The sequence below is a fragment of the Malania oleifera genome, chromosome 1 (assembly GCF_029873635.1).
Source record: "Malania oleifera isolate guangnan ecotype guangnan chromosome 1, ASM2987363v1, whole genome shotgun sequence".
NCBI classification, from domain to species: domain Eukaryota; kingdom Viridiplantae; phylum Streptophyta; class Magnoliopsida; order Santalales; family Ximeniaceae; genus Malania; species Malania oleifera.
The window spans coordinates 153,265,716-153,287,613 of NC_080417.1; the positions used below are offsets into that span (position 1 = coordinate 153,265,716).

General features: G+C 34.9%; 1 protein-coding gene across 1 annotated transcript; it reads right to left on the bottom strand.

Moving 5' to 3' along the window:
• Positions 1-10,489: 10,489 nt before the first annotated feature.
• LOC131152255 (serine acetyltransferase 1, chloroplastic-like) lies at positions 10,490-12,827 on the bottom strand. Its single transcript, XM_058104026.1, has one exon. It carries the CDS (start codon positions 12,486-12,488, stop codon positions 11,289-11,291), a length of 1,200 nt encoding a protein of 399 aa, XP_057960009.1. The 5' UTR covers positions 12,489-12,827; the 3' UTR covers positions 10,490-11,288.
• Positions 12,828-21,898: the final 9,071 nt, after the last annotated feature.

Here is a 21,898-nt window from a genome sequence, read left to right on the forward strand (position 1 = left end):
TCCCATAACAGCTACCCAAGGTTTTACCACCTCAACGACATATTGACCACGAAATTGAGCTTTTGTCGGGGTAAAACCGCCAACACGTGCTCCTTATCGAATGGCGCCACCTGAGTTAGCTGAACTTAGAAGGCAACTAAATGATCTAATTGCAGCAGGATTCATCGACCCATCAAAAGCACTTTTGGGACCCTAGTGTTATTCCAGAATAAACAAGATGAAAGTTTGCATTTGTGTGTAGATTATCGAGTTCTTAATAAGGTGACATTTCGCAACAAGTATCCCATTCCATTGATTGTCGATATTTTTGACCAGTTAAGTACAGCTAAATATTTTACTAAACTGAACTTTAGATCGGGATATCATCGAGTGTGCATTGTAGAGGGAGATGAACCTAAGATCACTTGTGTCACTCGATATGGAGTATTTGAATTCCTTGTCATGCCTTTTTGGCTAACAAATGCACCTGCTACCTTTTGTTCTTTAATGAATCAAGTTTTTCGGGACTACCTTAATCAATTTGTGGTCGTTTACTTTGATGACATAATGGTTTTCAACGCATCCTTGGCAAAACATAAAGATCACCTTCAGAAGATTTTTCAAAAACTCCGAGAAAGTCAATTATATGTAAAAGGGGAGAAGTGCGCTTTCGCTAAAAAACGTATTAAATTCTTGGGACATATCATTAAAAATGGCCAAACACGAATGGATTCAGCTAAAGTACAAACGATCAATGAATGGCGAACACCTACATCTATTAGAGAACTTCGATCCTTCTTGGGGCTAGCCAACTACTATCGAAAGTTTATAGAAGGGTACTCTAGAAGAGTTATATCGTTAACAAAATTACTGAGGAAGGGGGTACCATGGGGGTGGTCAAAAGAGTGTCAATTAGCATTTATTAAATTAAAGGAAAAGATTGTAGGAGATCCTGTGCTAATCCTTCCTTATGTGACAAAGTCATTTTAAGTACAAGCATACGCCTCAGACTTTGCTTTAGGGGGAGTTCTTTTGCAGGAATGACATCCAGTTGCTTTTGCAAGTAGAAAATTAATAGGTGCCGAACGAAACTATACAACATAAGAAAAGGAGCTTCTCGTTGTGGTACACTATCTCCGAGTGTGGAGACACTATCTCTTGGGGTCCAAATTTGTGGTAAAAACCAATAATGTGGTAGTTACTCACTTCTTGTCACAACCAAGACTAACTTCAATACAAGCATGTTGGCAGGAGAAGCTAGTTGAATTTAATTTTGATTTTGAATACAAAGCAGGGAAGACGAATTGAAGTATATAAATTTTAATTGTACTAATCTATTCTTTTGAGAGTGTCATTGTACACCAAATTGTTTCTTGTTTCTTTTGTAGTTTTTTACCATTCAAGGTTGGTTGAATAGTTGTAACCAAGCATAGGCTATCGCTTTGAGAGGGGGCTTCACCCTAAAGGAGGGATTGTAACGGTTTGTTCTACCTGCAAAGGAACGTTATAGTGGAATCCTTAGGTGGTATTACCTAAGGCGATGACGTAGGCTGGGTATAAGCCGAATCTTGTAAAAAACTTGGTCTCACTCTTTTTCCCTAAACTCTCTTTAATTTTTTGCACATACATAACTGTGTGGTTGTTAATCTAAAATGTATAAATTTTGTGTGGATTAAATATTAAATAAACCAAAAATTAATTTTACTTTGAGATTGCAGAATTCAAACAAGAGTACGTTGGTTGATCAATACTTTTTACGGAAACCATAAGGGAGTACGTTGATTGATTAACATACAATACTCATTAATTGAAAGTTTATTTAAAATCTGGATTTTGGAAGAGTGTTGGAATTTTCAATTACGCTTCACTAAAACAAAACTTTTATCAAACTCTACTTTAAGTTACTAGACCACTGAATCTTGGAAGCTTTGTTGAATTTATTATTTAGTGTGAATCTTGTTTTGGTTATCTTGTTAAGAGGATTGAATTATTCAAAAGTTGAAAGCATTACATTGTGAATCATTGATTTGTATTGATTGAATTAAAATCTTTGGTTGGGTGTTAATAGACATTGCTACAAGATCAATTTACTCATTCTTAAAGTTTTAAAAGTGAATATTAATTTTTAGTTGATATTGTAATTCAAATCATCCTTGTTTGAATACTTAACTTACAATAAGTTGTGAATTTATAAAAAGAGTTAAAAGAAACTTTTAAAACCCAATTCACCTCTCTATTGGGACTACACTTTAGTTTTCAATATGTCTGACCTTTTTAATGCTACTAGTAGAAGAAAATAGGATCTTACCTGTTTTCTTTTTCATATGATTGTCATCCTATGCATTTTGAGTGAAAGTAGAAGTCTACTATGTTTGCTAACTTTCCCTCTTTAGTTATGAGGAAAGAGAATGTTGTATGCTTATATAGACGAGCAACAAGTAATATTTTTATTTTAAATTTTCATAATTTAGTTAGCTCATTATTATCGTGAATTAGAGGAACTATGGTGTTGTCGGGAAAAATTAAGATATTAGTGACTATCTATTTATATTATATAATTTATAATGGAAAAGATACACTTATAATAATAAGCATAACATTATAAATGGCCCCTTTAAACTTTTTATAATAACACTTATATTCCTATACTATGAAAGAGAATTATGGTGTAGGGACCTGGACCTGGAAAATAAAAAATAAAAAATAAAATAAAAGAGAAATAAGGAAAAAGAAAAGAAAAAGAGGAAATCGGTTTGGTAGGACCCAAAACTTTCAACAGTTTCACTAAGCTCAGGAAAAACCGTCAACGACTTCAAACAACCGAGAGTAGTGAATTGCCAAATCGTCGACGGTTTTAGGAACCCCAAGAAAACCGTTGACAATTTTCCTCGAGGCAAGCTTAAGTAGTAAGCAATGTATTTTAATTTTACAACTAAACATTTTCCTCTCTCTCTAAATTAGGTTTTTGAGACTCTCTCTCTCTCTTCTCTCACTCTCTCACATGGCTCTCTCTCTCACTAAGATCTCTCGGAATCCGTCAACAGTCCCCAGTCATTTTTCTCTCCTTTTTGGCTTACCAACTCACTTTCGTCGGTGAGTTCGGAAAGCTAGGGTTTTCGTTCCGGAACGTAATCGGCTTATTTTTTAGGAACAGGTAAGGGGATTAAGTTATGTAAGGTCTTTTATCGAAATTAAACCGATTAAACTGTTCGTAGGTATGTATTTTCATGGTGTCAATGGATATTTCAAAATCCAACCGTTCAAAAATTGATTTTATAAATATGGGTATATCTTACAATATTTTGAATGGGATGAACGATGGAAAGCTTGGTTTTCATCATACGAACTAAAGTTATGGGGTATTTTTTCAGTCGTTTATTTGATTATGTTTTAATATTAAAATTGTGTGGCATGAGAATAATCTATATGGTTTATTGTATAACTGAACCTGAGTATGGTTGTGAGAATATATCGTGAAATTGTGATCTATATTGGTTTATGGAAAAATACGGGGTTTTGATATGATGGCTTAATGCCGGGTTTTGAGTTGACGACTGTATGTTGGGGAGTTGATATGATGGTTGTAGGCGGGGTTTTGATATGATGGCAGGTTTTATATGAATGACAAGAATGAGTATATATTGCATTTTTTAGTACTTAAATTGCAAGATATGGTTTAAGAACCCTGAGGACTAGTTGTATTGAGAGTACAGTACCATTACGAGTGAGTTATTTGGCTAGGAGCAACCACACTGTAGTGGAAGTGTAGGTGGTTTTAGCCGGTTGGCCTGCGAAGTATTATTGTACCTTCCTTGGGGTCCGAACTAGAAAGTGATAAGGCAATCGGACCTACAGTTGAGCTTGCAAATGCTTGCAAACGTACTTGCAGATGATTACTTTGACTTTGTTTGGATTGATCACTCAAGCTAAGTCCAGCCTTCGGGCAGCACAACCCGTCATGTGGGTTAATCATGTCGTTTGTCCTAGGGGGTGTTTTCTACGCATATATGTGAATTTATGTAAATAGTATTATCTATTAATCGAACTGATTTATACTATGAGAATGAATGTGTATTTCCAACTGTATATATGTGAGTAAAATTTACAAATGCTATTTTGGTTAAAGGGAGAAATGGATGTTTTTCTGCTTTTACTAAAACTCATGTGGGCCACACCCTAATATTAACTTAATCCGTCTTATTGAAAGGTGTCTCACCCCAATGATTATTTGACTTTTCAGGAGATATCAGGGATCGTGCTTAGCAGGCTAAAAGGGGTTGAGTTTAGTTGTCTACTTTATGTATGTGGTTTGTATGGACGAAATTAGTTTCTGTCTTCTATTTTGGGTTTGTAATATGGGTATTTAGAGATTTCTATGTATAATGGTAGACTAGAACTCTAGTAATGTATTTGAGGATATTTAAATTATTTTCATTGATTTTATATGAGGATTATGATATCAGGAATACAGATATTACTAAAGTAGCACCTCGGGCCTCATGTGACGGGTCGGGGCACTACATATGGAGCTAATGGCCATTAATTAAAATAATAAAAAATAAAAATACTTTAACACTATTTTATTTTAACATCATTATATCTATTTTGCTAGCCACTTTTGAATGACCATAATCAAACAATAGTAGGATTGTCAAACTTCAGAGGTTTTCTTAGATTTTATGCACGACATTTAAATTTTATAAACTATAAAATATAATAATTTAATTATTTTTTTGGGCAACACAATTTAATTTCATAATATATATATATATATATATATATATATATGTCACGTGAATACAATACGTAAAAATTAGAATATATAAAATATGCTATTTTATTTATATATACTACTACATAAGCATTGTGGTTATAGTATATTTTTATTTTCTAAAATTAATTGTTTAATTTTTAAAATTTTTATGTCTTTTTTATTCATATAATTCAATTATTTTGTTATTGTTTTTAACATGTTATTTATTTGTTTTTTGTTTTTTTTTGGTTGTCCAAGCCCAAAATAAATTTTCTCTTTTTTTTCCATATGGGTATTTTATCATACTCACACATTGAAACTTATTAATGATAATATTTTTTGGCTTATTAGGCTACTATTTATTAAATTTAATTATTCTTTCTTAATGGAAGGAATTTTTTTTATCACTATGAAGATAATTTAAGAAATGTAAATGTTATTTTTTAATGAACTTAACAAAATTTAATATAATTTTATAAATTGAATACAAATATAAGTTAAGGATGTCGCAAAAAAGATAAATGAATTCCCTCATGCAGAGGCCCACATGTCTTGGCCCAATTTCTAAGGCCCGTGATGGTGTGAAGGGCCCACAGATTGATGCATATGAGAGGACCTCATATGGAGACAGATTTTAGGGTCCAAAGCATTGGGAGGGCATGGATGGGCTGGGCCTAGACATGCTTAACTGGCATGCTTGGGCCGGTTCAAGATAGTTTCGGGCTGGGTATATAGAGATCAAATTTTTTGATTTCGTAGGACGTAAAATCGAATCGAGTTGGATTAGATCGAACTTCATTGACAACCGATGATCAGACCCACCAAATTTGTCGGTTCAACAATGATGAAAACCGAACCAACCAAAGTTTTTGCTGGTTTTTCCTCTTTATATGAAAATTTAGTCCACTGATAATTCTTGGTATTAGTTTTTTTTTTTGATCTTTTTTTTAATAAAAAAACTTGATTTTTGCCTCATTTGGTTTTCTCATAAGCAAAACTAAATTCCATCCTAAAAATTTGAGTACTACAAACTTTGATGCTCTGATTACTTATCTTTCGACAAGCAACCCAATTTTATTCAAGATTTATCTAATATAAGTGTGTATATTCACTCTGTAAGGACTCGAACCCGAATGGGTTCGTATATATAAATTTTTCAGCGGACGTAGATAAATCTAAATTATTTTTATTATCAGAGTACTAATTAGTTTTGTTACAAATATATGTCTCAACTATCAAAATGCAAAATTCTAAAATTCTAAAATGTACAAACATATTATAAATTGTATTACGCTAATTTTTTTTTATTCTACTCTACTTTTTCTACTCCCGCCCATGCACTTGTTACTCAAGATTTCTAGTATGCTCCTCAAAATGATCTGAAATGTAAAATAATGATTGAGGTGAGACGATGCTCAGTAAGTAAATAAGATTATTATTAGTGTGTGACTAAAATGAGCTTTCAAAATATTTTAATTTTGTAAAATAATATTTAATATTATAACTTTAAAACTACTTTAAAAAAAAAAAGGAAAATTTAAAAATTTATGTATAAAACTTTTACTATCATTTATAGTAGTAAAATTTTATAATCATATATTATAACTGTTAAACTGAACTTTTTAACTTTTAAAATTATAACTATAATACTCAATCATGTATATATATGAATATACTTTTCCTTTACTAAATCATTATTTAGGTACAAAAATGCCCTCATTTACATAAACATATAAATTTCTTTCAATTCATCAATAGCTCTATATATGTAATTAAATATATACATACACTTGTAAAAATCATCCTTAGATCTATTAATCGTAAGTCATGTTTACTCCCATGAATGAGTTGTGTGGTCCGAAAACTTGATTTAACTAGCTGGTCGGTCAAACTAAATTAACGTACATCATCATTAAGTGAAATTTTCCCTATTAAACCCTAGTCCGACCTAAGTGTGCACTCAGAAGAAATCCACTACCATATAAAACCACTTTATAAAAAGTGTGGGTGTACTCTGATCCGTTTAAATTTTAAGTTGCGGTATCGAATATCTGTAATTTTGAACTTTTTTTACCATAGGGGGTTTTAAAATTATATAATTTGTACAATTAAAATAATATCATAAAAATCTTATTTTTACTCATATTTTTGTGAAATACGCAACGTAAAAAAATCAACTCATGTAATCTTTACTTATATTTTCGTAAAATATGCAACGTATAAATAAACTCATGTCACACAATTTTCGTGTTAAAAATATTTTGTTAAATAAAAATTAATGATGTAAAATACCCGAAGGGTTTAAAACATTTCTTAACTCAAAAATAAATACAAGTATATTAAAGATAAAATTAGTATAATTAAATATGCGTAAAAATAAACTCAAGAGAATTTTATGAAATTAACAAACATAATCGAAATTTACTTACAAATAAACTTGGGTATGAATTTTAAATAAAAATCTAACATAATCCAATTTACTTACATTTTTCTTTACTTCGTGCTACGAACACAATGAATATCTCAAAAAAATGAGACCGGAAAAAGTGGGTGAGTGAGAATTTTAATTATAGTAAAAATTTTCCCTTCACCGCTAATTCTTTCACTCATTAATCATTCTCTTACTTTGTAAATTTTTTATGAAAAATGAAGGTTGAGAGCTTTCTATTTATAGGAAAATTTTGGGCAGGAAAATTGAATTTGTAAAAGTGTAAGGAGAGCGGTGAAATTATAATTTTTTTAAATTAAGGAATAGGCAAGGGATGAGTTAGGTATGAGTTGAGTATGAGATAGGGATGGAGGCCATGTGGAAGTATTTGCCACCACTCCCATTTAATAAATTTTTAATTAATTACTTAATTAATTAAGTAATTAATTATTTTTTTAATTTTTTAAAATTATTATTATTATTATTTTTAAGCCATGTTTTAGTATTATTTTTTTAAAGAATTAAATTCGAATTTCGAAAACTCATGTGGGCCTCACATGGTCTTGTTGGTCCCACACAACTGCGAGACCCAAGTGGGTCTTACGTAACTCCAATAGTCTTCACACGGTTTTATGAACCCTACATAGTTTCGGGACTCATGTAGATCTCACACGACTTCGGAACTCATGTGGGTCCCACACAACTTCAAGACTCAAGTGAGTCTTACGTAATTCTAATAATTCTCATACGATTTTATGAATCTCACACAGCTTTGGGACTCATGTGAACCCCACATAATCTTATGAGTCCATCATAAGATACCATTATTATTATTATTATTATTATTATTATGTATTTCTATAAATTATGTCTATCAAAACATTATTTTATGCATATGTACTTATTTACGTGTGTTGGTAGCGACTAAGCCGCAATGGTCTCTCAGCACTAGCTAAGATAAGGTATTTCTTAGGCATCAAACATGGAATTAAGGATCCTACAGAAAAACACTTCTATATTGATATTAATTTAATGATAATTTTTATTATTTTATTATTATAATTATACTTTAATTGTATATATATTTTTGGGTCATCACACACTCAAATCATCTTTAATCACCATTATAACTTGCCTAGAGAATTCATATAAAAGTAATTTTACCTAGTAATGGCAATTATAACGTATATTTATTATAAATATCTCAGTTATAGAACACTCTTATAATTCTATGAATCATAAATGAATAACCCATTTAGAATTAAAAATTAAATGTGTATATCCACTTAATTTAATAATTATGTTACATTTATATTATTACATAATTATTTACGTATGTAGTTGATTCGGTTCGGTTATTCGAACCAATTAATATGTGTATATGTAATTGATCATAAATAATTCAATTTAAATATGCACATAACTATGTATTTCTTACTATAATTCAGAGGTCTATATACGTAACTTTGTAATTATAGATAATTATTATTATGTACATACATAATTATATTTATAGATAATTTGGTTCTATAGGATGTAGAACCAAATACTATGTATAAACATAATTGGTTAAGCTCAAATATAAATATAATTATGTATGTACATAATAATAATAATATTGATTCATTTCAGATATAAACATAATTATGTATGTACGTAATAATAATATTGATTACACCTTTTTCTTGAAATTATAACTACAAATATATATATATATATATATATATATGTAATTAAATTATGTAACTATTGATTGCTTGGTTTGAATTTGTACATAGTTATGGTATTGACGCATCTCCTTTCAAACTAAACTACTTATTATATAATTAAATATGCACATAATTATGTATTTCTTACTATAATTCAAATATCTATATACGTAATTACATAATTTCGTGAATGCTAAGAGCCAGGTTTGAGCATGCATACAATTAATGGTATTGATTAGGGGTATAAGTGAATCAAATCTACTTGCAAGTTACTCTGACTCGACTTACTCTATGACTCAACTTGACTCGTTTCTATTTGAACTTGAGCTACTTGAGTAGCTTAACGAGTCGAGTCCAAGTTTTTTTGTTTTTTCCCTATTGACCCGAGATTTTAAAATCACCAAAATCCAACTTCATTATCTTGAGACGAAAAAAAGGGCAACGCTGGCCCAGCCCCTCGCGTCTCCATATCTTCTCGAACTTACTTCTTCAATTATTATCGCATGCTCTATCTACTTTCAGCAACATCTTTTTACCTTCTAAAGAGCAATTACATGTTGGGTGTACGTTCCAACTAGTCGTTGTTGAATATTCCACTTGTAAAGTTTATCCCACATTAGAAAAGTGAGTATTTGATGAATGCTTACATACATGGTGTAGTTTAAGATCCAATGGGTTTAAACTTTTGAGTTAAGTTGGTACTCACCTATGTGTATCAAGCATACCTTTGAGCACCTTCGGTGCTAACAAATGGTATCACAGCCGACCGTTCATAACTTTGGGTGTGGCAGTGTGTGATCGAGGTTAAGAAGGATTATCTAAACTACAAGTAGGATTGGAAGCTGTTCATGTATCAAGCACACTTTGGATTCCTCTTGTGCTAACAGTCATTTCAAAGGCTAGTCCAAATGAAGAGGTAGGTTATGGACGGTGCAACTTTCTTCTTTTCTGGTCCATGAAAATCTGCTCGTCTAGACTGTACAGTGGAGGACAATCCTTTTATCCACCTCATACACTTTCTTGTTCATTTTAACAATTTAAACTTAGACATACAATATGAAAACATACAAGTTGAACAGTTGGAATGTCCCGGGGCAGTCTAATATTTTAGAAAGCATTTATCATGATCAAGCTTATCGACGCCTGTATTTGAACTTGGAATTAAAGTCTTTAGCAGTAATCTCCAGCAAAACCGCGACAAAAAACATCCAAGACGTCGCAAAACCTTCTTTGCTTTCTTACTGCAGGTGCTTGTAACTACATAACAATTTTTATAAACATTCATTTACAAAATTGTAACTGCTGATCATTATTCAAAGGATTCCTTTCTTTTTTTCCAATTCTTTTTGTTTCTAAATATTGTCTTTAGATCATAATATTAAACAAGACGGTGCTTTTTTCTTCAAAACAGATATATGAATGGCTGCCATAGCATCTTAGTGAAAAAAACAGTAAACAAACAAAGCACAGGTAGAGTGACCAAAGCACATTCTGAAAAACAATTTGAAAAGAAAAGGCAACAATGAAAAGAGGGGGCCAAATCATAACAAACACATCTATTGCAAACAATGGCACATGGTGGCACTCCCCACCATATTTTTCATTCAAGCAATACACGAGTGCAACTCAAAAACAAGAGCTTGTTTCGCTTGTATTATATAAGCTGAAAGGGCTTCATTTGCCAATGAGGGAACTTCCATCCTCCCTTAAAATACAGACGAAAGGGTCCAATCCTAACAAGAGCAGAAAGGTCTATGCACCATATTTCCCATTTAAGCAAAACATGAATTCAACTCAAAACAAGAGCTTGTTTGGCTCGTATTATATAAGCTAAAAGAGCTTCAATTTTGCAATTAGAGAACTTCCATTCTCCCTTGAAATTCAGACAAGAAACTCCAATCCTAACAAGAGCTGAAAGGTCTCTTCTTCTGCACCATATGGCATGTATTATATAAGCTGGAAGGTCTGCGCATCATATTTCCCATTCAAGCAAAACGTGTACACATCTCAAAACAAGAGCTTGTTTGGGTATGACATAAGCTTAAAGGGATTCAATTTTCCAATGGCAGAACTTCCATTCTCCCTTAAAATACAGACAAGAGCTCCATTCCTAATAATCTGCTAAAAAATTAAGAGGGACGATAATGATCTCAATTTCTCTCTTAAAAGTACAAATAACCAGCCCTAATTCTAATCATCATCATCATCATCATCATCTTCATCATCATCATCATCATCATCCTCCTCATCAACAACAACAACAACAATCGACCGAAAATCCAGCAAGACGGGTCCATTATATGAATCCTATTCTCAGAATTCTGCTCAATCAAAGAAAAGAAACCCATACCAACCTCATTCCAATTGGAATTAACTAGTGAAATTTTGAAAGGAAACAGAAATGTTAGTACTATCCTACCTAGATAACATAATCAGACCACTCAGATATGTGTGATGTGTGGTCCATGGTAAAGCTGGGCGTCTTGTCAAGCTTAATTGGGTTTTCCTTCCCTCCCACCAACCTCGCGGGGTTCCCAACCGCAGTGGTCTTGGGCGGCACTTCCTTCAAAACCACAGAACCAGCTCCAATCTTAGCCCCTTCCCCGATCCTCACATTCCCCAAAACACAAGCGCCTGCCCCTATCAACACCCCATCTCCAATCTTCGGGTGCCTGTCCCCTGAAGTCTTCCCTGTCCCTCCTAATGTCACGTTGTGCAAAATTGACACATTGTCTCCCACCACCGCCGTCTCTCCGATCACCACTCCGGTGGCGTGGTCGAACAATATCCCCCGCCCGATCCTCGCTCCGGGATGGATGTCCATTGCAAACGACTCGGACACTCTGTTCTGAATCAACAGAGCCAGGACTTTTCTCCCCTGCGACCACAGCTTGTGAGCGATCCTGTGAGCTTGGCATGCAAGAAACCCCTTGAAATTCAAGAAGCAGTGCACGTGGCTCACGCAGGCGGCGTCTCGCTCTTTGACTGCTCTCAGATCGTCCTTCACGGCTCTGATTATTTCCGGGTCTGATGATAGCACGTTCACGAAGAGATCGAACAAGGTGCTACTGGGCAGGCTCGAATTGCTGAGTTTCATCGAGAGATGATTCGAAAGCGCGGTTTCTAGCGACCTGTGAGACAAGATGGAATCGAAATAGAAACTCGAGAGAAAGGGTTCGAGCTCGACGTCATATTTGGCTTCGTCTTGCATTTTGAGCCACAAATCGTCGTCGTCTTCGTCCTGATCGGGGTGATCCAGGTTCGGGCGGGTGTGTATCGTTTTCGTGCGATTCTGGGAAATGGGTACGCAGGAAACGAGGTCGGACAAAGTGGGTCGGCAGAATTTGGCGTAGTTGTAGACATGGTCGTCGACCTGGGACCTGTTTGGGTCGCGAGAAAGTTGTTTTTGCTGGGCAGGTTCGGTTCTGGAAGTGTGAATGCAAGCGGCCATGGATTTGGGTCTAGGAAGCTTGTGGTGTTTGGGAATTACCGGAGATCTGAGTGGGGTAGTGGACATAGAAGGGAGATTTTTGTGGAGACGAGTGAGGTGGTGTGCGGTTAAGCCGAGTTGTGGGTTATATAAGAGAGGCATGGATCGGGCCAAGGCCATAACTTTCATGGAATAAGATGAGATTTTCTCGGGAGAATCTACAAAAAAGGAGGGGGCGTGGGGGGGTGGGGGGGAGTGGAAAGGATAAGAAACTATGGAATTGGGATTGTTGTTGTATTCCGTTTGTAAGGGCAGGTGTTAAGGGCAGACTGGATTTAAAGGGCACCCTCGCAGGCCTTTCAATTACACTGCATCTCCACGCCACGCGTCGCGAGACGGAAATATGCTGGTTGGGAAGGAAATTTATGTTTGGGTTTGTCATAATTTTCTCGGGAAAATTTGTTGGAGCAAAGCTAGGAAAAGTTCCAGTGTGACGTCTTTCCAAAATTTTGACCCCTTTCCCTCCCTCATTACAAAATTTGAACCCATACTTTTAATATAAATACATATTTCATGCTCAAACTATTCACCCTAAACAATTATAATCACATTGACTTATAATCAAGTGAAAAATTCAGAGTGAGATTGGTCATAACTAATGCAATCACAATCACAGTGATAGTTATAATCAAAACAATTATCAAATAATGATCTCTCAATTTATTAATTTATTTACTATTCAAGTTTTTTATTTTAAATGTAAATCTACAAAAGGATTTTTTAAAATAATACAAGATAAAATTGCATACCGAAATGTGTTCCTACTTTTTTGTATAATAGTAAAAAAAAAAAAATCACAAAACTAACAAAGAACTTAAAGATTTAAAAAGTATCAAAATTAACTTTTTATTTTTATTTAGTATGAATGTCGCACAAAGACTATATCATACCCGGTCAAAAAAATTGTCAAATAATTAATAATGCAAACATAAATTCTTTTAAAAAAATGTTAAATGTAAAGGAATGCATCTCAATTCTCATTAAAATTTATAATTTATTCTTAGAGCTCAAAAACTTTAAATGAAAAATTGATTAAATTAATTTTTTTTTCAAGAAATACATGTGAATGAACAATACCAAAAAAATTCCTTCGAAAACATTGCCCATGTCTCAAAAAAATTTCCACAAACTTCTTTTTGTTAAGAATGATTTGGGTTATCATACATGACAAAATGGTTCATATTCTTTTTTCTTTATCTTTTATCATTTTGAATAATGGATAAGAAAGAGGAAAAAAGAAACTTATAAGGGAGAAATTAACTTTTACTTCCGTTAAAATATTCATTTACATTTATTTTGGGGACTTTTTTATGATCGAAAACTTAAGGTGGTTGGGCACTTGCCTCCTCACTAGATTTGGGGTAATTTAATTATATCTCCCATAATTATATTGAATAATCCAAGAGTATTCTTGTGAAAAATCAAACCCGGGACCTCTTGTAATCACTTTGTCATCCTTACCGCTAGATTGCATCTGTGACAGATATTATTTTTAGTATTATCATAAATAATATTTATAGGATTCTCTTTAAGGAAAAATCCTAACTTTATCTTTTTTAAGTGTGCATTATTAGTGACACAATTTATTATTAGATATGACTTACTATTTAATTTCATGTAGGAGGTTAGATTTCGTCTTAAAAGATTGATTGTTAGATAAAATATTGACATGCCTTATAAGCTTCAATAACTTTGCTATCCCATTTTATAAGACATTCTTGTTAATTATCCTCTCTCCTAAATTAATAATCATGGACTATATATTTTATAAAACTAAAAAATATTGATATTTTTTAAAAAATAAATTAAGGGAAGACTTCTTAACTTTTAGAACCATATTTTATACTTAATATTATAAATTATAAATAAAAAATGTAGAAACCCGAACCCGAAAAATAAAAGAAAATAAATAAGGAAGAGAAAAATAAAGGAAAAGAAAGGAAAAAAAAGGAAATTGATTTGGTAGGACCCGAATCGTCGACAATTTTATAGAGCTTGGGAAAATCGTCGCCAGTTTCAGTCAACAAGGGAGGGTTAACTGCCAAACCATCGACGATTTTGTGAGGGCTGGGAAAACCATCGACGGTTTTCCTGCGGGTAAGCTTACTTAAGTAGTAAGCAAGGTATTTTTAAAACATAACAAACATCTCTCTCTCTCTCTCTCTCTCAAATTAGATTTTAGACTCTCTCTACTCTCACTCTCTCGTGGCTCTCTCTCTCCCGTAGGCTCACCCGGAGCCCATGTAACGACCCAGAAAATATTCATATTCAAATATTAAAGAGAGAGAAAAATAGAAATAGGAACATAAAGAGGCAGTAGACTTCGTCGCGAACGCGTTGGAGATAATAATAATATCAAGGAATTGTTAGAACTCGTCGACGAATACAGGGCTTCGTCAACGAGTGCATAAGGAAACTCGTTGACGAATACAGGGCCTTGTCGACAAGTACATAAGGAAATTCGTCGACGAATACAGGGCATCGTTGACGAGAAAATACCGAGAGGGGTTATGGAGCTGTCTGAATTTCGTCGACGAATTTATTGAAAGACTCGTCGATGAGGTGACGTGTCTCGTCGACAAGGTGACGTGTCTCGTCAACGAATCTAGCAGTATAAATATCTAAAAACCGAGATTTTATCCATTTACCAGCGCCTCGCTATCTCTCCTCTCTCTTTCTCTCTACGACTTTCTTTCCCTTCTCTCTACGATTCGGGCCCCACCAGTCACCGGATCGACGATCCAAAGCTATCACAACACTCATGGCGGAATTCTCTACAAGTCTGCCAGAGCGGATCGTCAGGAAAACGAAGTTGGATTTCATCCCAAATCCAGGGTAAGGTCTTTTTTTTAGTTTTTTATTACCTGGAAGTTATAGGAAATGATGTAGGCTAAGAAATACTGATGTTTTGTTATGGGGGATTGTATTTTCAGGATGTTGAGTTAGGAATCCTGCGGGTATAGAGTCAAAATTTTTAAGGGGCTTTCTAAAATTAAAGTAAGGGAAATATGCTATGCTAGGAGTTTTAATAAAGTTAACAGCGATTTTATACATGTATGTTTATGCTAGTTTATTATACAGTTTTATCAAATATAAGTTTAAATGATTGTGTGGCCTAAGTGATTTCCATGAGATGAAGGAATTTGCATAACTTTTATAATGTATCATACTATACTGATTACACAGTTGTTGACAGTATATGTAGTTTATATAGTTTTTCCAGGATATGAGATTATACAGAATATACAGATATATATATATATATATATATATATATATTCACAATGATTAAATAGAGAATGTACATGCATATACAGTTTTTATATGAATAGTTTCATAAAATAGATATATACATATATACATACACATGTTTACAGTTACTCAGATCAGTATTTATATTACAACTTTACACAGAACAGTAATACAGAGTTAGAGCATGTCATGTTTCCTATTACCATAACAAATAGAGTATATAGACATAAATACATATATATAGAGGTGGCATCAAGATGCTATAGATGCAGTATACAGTTTTACAGTATATATACAGTACATAAAAATAGCATTATGGTAATTTTGGAACATGACGAAAACAGTAAAAGAATATATATATGTATATAGTATCAGATCCCTGTAGAAAGATTATAGACAGACACTGTACAGATACAATTTACAGAGCACAGTATCGTTGCTATATTCAGATAGAGTGCAACCACACATCTCATATAGTGTGTGGGTACCGTCTAACTGTGCTCGGAGAGGATGCAGCTCCCCAGTACGCTGGGTAGAGGGGGCCAGTTAGACGAGGTAGTAGCCAGCCCCGCGCCTAGGAGAGGATGCAGTTTGGCTGGGATGAGGTAGTGTAGAGTATATTGACTTATCTGGAGGGCCGACCAGATAGAGTCCCGCCTATGGGCCGCACAACCCTGTCATGAGGGGTCAAATCATGACGTATAGAGTCCTAGGGATAAAAGCACAGTTATATATATGTTTATAGTTTTACAGTATACGATAAGTATAGTATGATATTATCAGTATGAAAAGTAGAAAATACAAACGATACAGTATATTTTAAATTGAGAAAGAAAGATATGCTTTACAGATTATTTATTGCATTACAGTTTAGTTGCTATTTTTAAGTATTCTTAACTTAGCTGCTACACACTAGTAATAGCATATTTCCACTTACTGAGCGTCAACTCACCCCATTATTTTTATCATTTTTCAGGTGAGCCAGCTAAGCGAGCAGATCAAGCTCGCGAATAGAAAATAGTTAGTTCACCCTGGTTATAGGGTGAGTTTTTGTCAGAGTTGTATATTTTTAAGTAGACGATGCTGGAAGGGTGTTTTTGTGTGACCATGGTTTGCATATATATAGAATTCTGGTATTGCATAGTAAATATGTAAATGGTTGCATGATATGTGTTTCCGTTGCTTAGGTATAAAAAAAAAAATGGTATGAATTTTGAGGTCGTTACAGCCCATGCTCGGTCTTCGATCACTTTCCTCTCTTTTCTCGACCGGTTTGTTTTTGGCGGCGGGATCGAAAAGTTAGGATTTTTTATTTTTCAAATAGAATCAGTTTTTTTTTCAGGAACAGGTAAGGGGATTAAGTTAAGTCAGGCTTTTATTAAATTTGAACTGATTAAAATGTGTTATATGTATGTATATAATTGATTTCAAAGGTTATTTCGAAAACTGAACGTTCAAAATGGACATTATAAATATAGGATATATGACACGGTATTTTGAAAAAAAAATGAATGGTGGAAAGTTTGGTTTTATCATACGAACTTCATATACTGTGTTTCTTAGTTGTTTAAATGACTATGTTCAAATACGAAAATCATGTGGTAGGTGAATAATCGGTATGGTTTATTGTATAACCGAATTTGGGTATGGTTGTGAAAATACTAAACTGTTTGTGATACTAGAATTGCATTTGCAAAATATTGGGATTTGATATGACGGCCAGGGGCTGAGTTTTATTTAATGGCTGTGAGCCATGCTATATTTAACAGCTGAGGGCCGAGTTTTATTTGACGGTTGGGGTCCGGATTTTATTAAATGACAGGTTTTATAAGAAATGAGTTTATACAACAGTTTTTATTACTTAAATTGCATGATATGGTTTAAGAACCCTGAGGACCAGTTGTAACGACCCGAATTTAAAATGGAAATTTGAGTAATAAGAGAGGGGGAAAATAGAAACAGAAACAGAAAGAGGCCGTAGACTTTGTCGACGACATTGCATTTTGGAAGGAAAAGAAAAGGGAATGGAAATAAAATAAAATAAAGAAGGAAGCTGCCAAGCTTCGTCGACAAACACAGGGTTTCGTCGACGAGAAAATGCCAAAAGGGGTTTCTGAGCTAACTGAATTTCGTCGACGAAGAGTGGATTTCGTCGACGAAATTTGTGAAGAACTCATCGACAAAGGTTGAGCTCGTCGACCAGTTCAGCTATATATATATATATGAAAAATCCGATTTTTATTCATTTTTCACTCTCCTCTCTCTCTCTCTCTCCTTTTCGGTTCTCTCACTCTCTCTCTTCGATTTTGGGCTGATTTTATGCCGGATCGAAGATATGAGGCTACCACGACGCTTCTGGTGAAGTTCCCTACAAGTTTGTCGGAGCAGATCTTTGAGGAAACAAAGTTGGAAATCATCCTTGGGTTGAGGTAAGACTTTTTAAGTCAAATTAGACTTTGAGGTAGTTATAGAAATTGATGTACTTATGAAAATATGGATGTTTAATACTGAGAGTTTTGAGTTTCAGGATATTGAATAGAAAATCCTACGGGGGTCAGGCTAGGATTTTAGACGGGCTTTCTCAGTAGTCAGATAAGGGAGTAAATTAAAGTAGTTTTTTTCCATGCAAACTATTATTGATTATGAGTAGATTTATTTACAGAAAAACATATGATATATTCGTTTATTATGAATGAAATGTACAATTGGGAAAATACTGCTATGATACTTAAAAAGTATATGTATGTATGAGATGTTAGAAAATCATGATATTAAAATATGAAGTATGACATTTAGTAGAGCATGTATGGCATGAATATTATTTTACGTAAAATGAGATATGATATGAATGCTTTTACGAGTAAAATACATTTTTATGTATTTTGGTAAGATGGGTTATGTTATATTGAGTTGATGAATATATGATAAATGAGTTATTTTCAAATGTAAATACTTGAAATGTATTTGGAACGAGGCCATATTTATGCTATCGGCATGAGGCCGTATTGATATTATTGGCGTGAGGCCATATTTACTATGATTTTGGCACGAGGCCCTGCGTATGATTTCGGCGCGAGGTTGTATCTATGTTTTCGGCATGAGGCCGTAATGATGTTATATATGATCATGTATTATATGTTATCACAACCAGGATGTTAGTTTAGTTCAAACTAGGAACTTAGTACCGTAGCTATGGGTAGATCAGATTTGGAACGAGGTCGTATTAGTGCTAACCATTCCATGAGGGGATGGGAGATGGATAGTCGATGTGGCTTTCAATAGAGTGTGGACGTCCACCAGGCAGTCCAGACCAGGGTGTGGTGGGTCCATCGTACTTACAAACATATTTGATTCGGCAGTGGTCGGCCAGCCATTGTTGGGTCCCGACTTCGGGCTGCACAACCCGTCATGGGAGGTAATACATGACATTAGCTAGCTATTCATCTTGGGTTGATTTTCAGTATTACGAGTTATAACAGATGTTTATGTATGTGATGATTTATTAATGAATATGAAAATACATGATTATCCAGTATGATATTATGATTGTTTCTAGAGTTATAAAATGTACTGTATATGTATAAGCACTTAAAATATTCATGTTGCCACACAGCTGTATTTAGTTTACTTTTCCTTACTGAGAAGTGTCTCACCCCCAACATTATTAAATTTTTCAGGAGGCCCAGAGAGACCGGCGGGTCAAGGCCACCGTTGAGTTAGTGAGATTACCCGTGAGAAGGGTAAGATTTTGTACTAGGGTTAAAGTTATTTTGTGTGACCCTAGAGATATTTTGATGTATATGGATATGCACAGAAGAACAGTATATTGATGTTAATAGAAAGTTTTGGTATTATGTTTTATGGATGGACGTATGGATTTTTATGTTTACTGTTGTTAGGTTTTCCGCTGTGTATGACAGGTGTCCCCGTTACCCACAAGTTCGGGTTGACCATTTATTTATTATGTTGTATTTTATTGAGGGACGTTACACCAGTTGTATTATGAGCACGGTACCGTTACTAGGGAATTACTATTTGGCCATGTACACCCACATTATGCTGAAAGGTGTAGGGTGGTTTCAATTGATTGGCCTACTTAGAGGTTGTACCTTCCCTAGGGTTCGGACCAAGAAGTGGTAAGGCAATCGGACTTGCAACTAGATTGTGGATGCCTGCAGACGTATTTAGTAGATGGTTATTTTGACTTTGTTTGGGTTGATCCCCTAGGGCTTAGTCCAACCTTCGGGCCGCACAACCCATTATGGGGGTTAAGTATGTCTTTAGTCCCAAGGAGTGTCTTTTACGCATATAAGCTAATTTATATAAATGATGTTATTATGTATTGAAATGGTTTATACTGAGGAAATAAATGCATATTTTTCAATTGTAAAGGTGTGAGTACTTGTATGTGAATTAAAATGCATGAATGTTTATGATTGTAGAAATCCAAACCTGGAAAATAAAAGAAAATAAATATAAATGATAGAAATAAAGGAAAACAAAAGAAAAAGAAGGAAATTGGTTTGGCAGGACCCAAACCGCTGACGGTTTTTTGAAGCTTGGGAAAACCATCGCCGGTTTCAGTCAGTAGGGTCGGGTCAACTGTAACAACCTGAAGAATAATGTCATTTAAATAATAAAGAGAGGGGGAAATGGAAACTGGAACAAAAGGAGGTAGCAAACTTCGTCGACGAACGCAAAGCGTTCGTTGACGACATTGCATTTTGGATATAATAACCCCAGAATTTTTTCCAAGCACTCGTCGACGAACATAGGGGTTTCGTCGACGAGGGTTCTTCAAGATCTCGTGTCCTGTCTGCACCTCGCGTCCTCTCGTCTCCTGTCTCCACCCTCTACTATGATTACCTCTCCTCCACTGACCCAACCTGTGACCCTATTGGTAGCTCGTAGATGCAGATCTCTTCCTCTGTCCCTGCTCATCCACATCAAGACGCTCACCAATATCAGCCAAGGCCACCCTTTCGACCAACTCAGCAAAATCTGCGCATCCACTACGTGCTTGAATATACTCCGCCTCAAGCCTCTCTCAAACCGTCTCGCCTTTTTTACCTCATCAGGGATAATGTATGGGGCAAAACGAGAGAACTCGATAAAACGTGATGCATATTGTTGGACGAATAACTGTCCCTGCTTCAGACTCAGGAACTCTTCGACCTTAGCCTCCCTCACAGTAGCTGGAAAATACTTGTCAAAGAATATATTTTAAATCGGTCCCATGTCATAGCTATCGGAGTCACCCTTTGCTGCTCCAATAGTCTCACCGTAGTCCACCACCTCTTAGCCTCTCCTGTCAATTTATAAGTGGCAAAAAGGACCCTCTGTTCCTCAATACACTGCAATACAGTCAATATTTTCTCGGTCTCCTACATCCAGTTCTCAGTGGCTACAAGATCAACTCCGCCTGAGAACACTGGAGGATTCATCTTCGTGAACTTCTCTATGGTGCACCCTTGGCCTGCAGATGGACCACTCTGCTCCCTCGAACTCCTAGCGATCTCAGCCATAACCTGCTGAGCCACGCTACGTAATACCGCATCAGAGTCGGTCCCAGCTGCACTTGATGGTCTTGCTTCATCACTGCCACTCGCATGGGCACTATTTCCTTCAAAATCCATCCTCGAAAATAGCAGTTGCAATTCAGTAATCTTATCCGCATAATGTACCCACCTATCCTCACCACTTATCTCAACATTTCTAACTCATTTCTAATCCCTAGTCCTACATTTTAGGAACACAACCCGATAATAACTTACTATGGTTTTCCTGAAATCGTTACCATAGGAAAAACACAGAAACTACAACGAAAGTCTTGCTTCTAGACTGTAGAACAAAACCTCAAATCATTTCCTAAACTCTGGTAGTCTCTACTGCACTCTAAAGTCTACAGAACCTAAGAACCTAGGCTCTGATACCAAGCTGTCATGACCTACTCAATACCACACATCTCACATTCCAGCTCAGCAGATCACAATCCACCTAGACCCGTGGGTACCAGGGATACATCAGAACATACAGCAGAAACTTACGCAGCAAAAAATGTATAATCATATACATACCATCATATCATACATCACAATGTATATTACAACACCAGAGTTACTATAACCACTGTATCCTAGTATATACATCCCAAAAATCATATCTAGGGACATTTTCCACAAAATCCAATTGTCTCTACAAAAAGAATCTTACCCTTCAAAAAGGGCAAATATCCAGCACTAGGTCAGCGGGGCTTTTCCCGCTCACCTATCAGGGGCTCCTGAAAA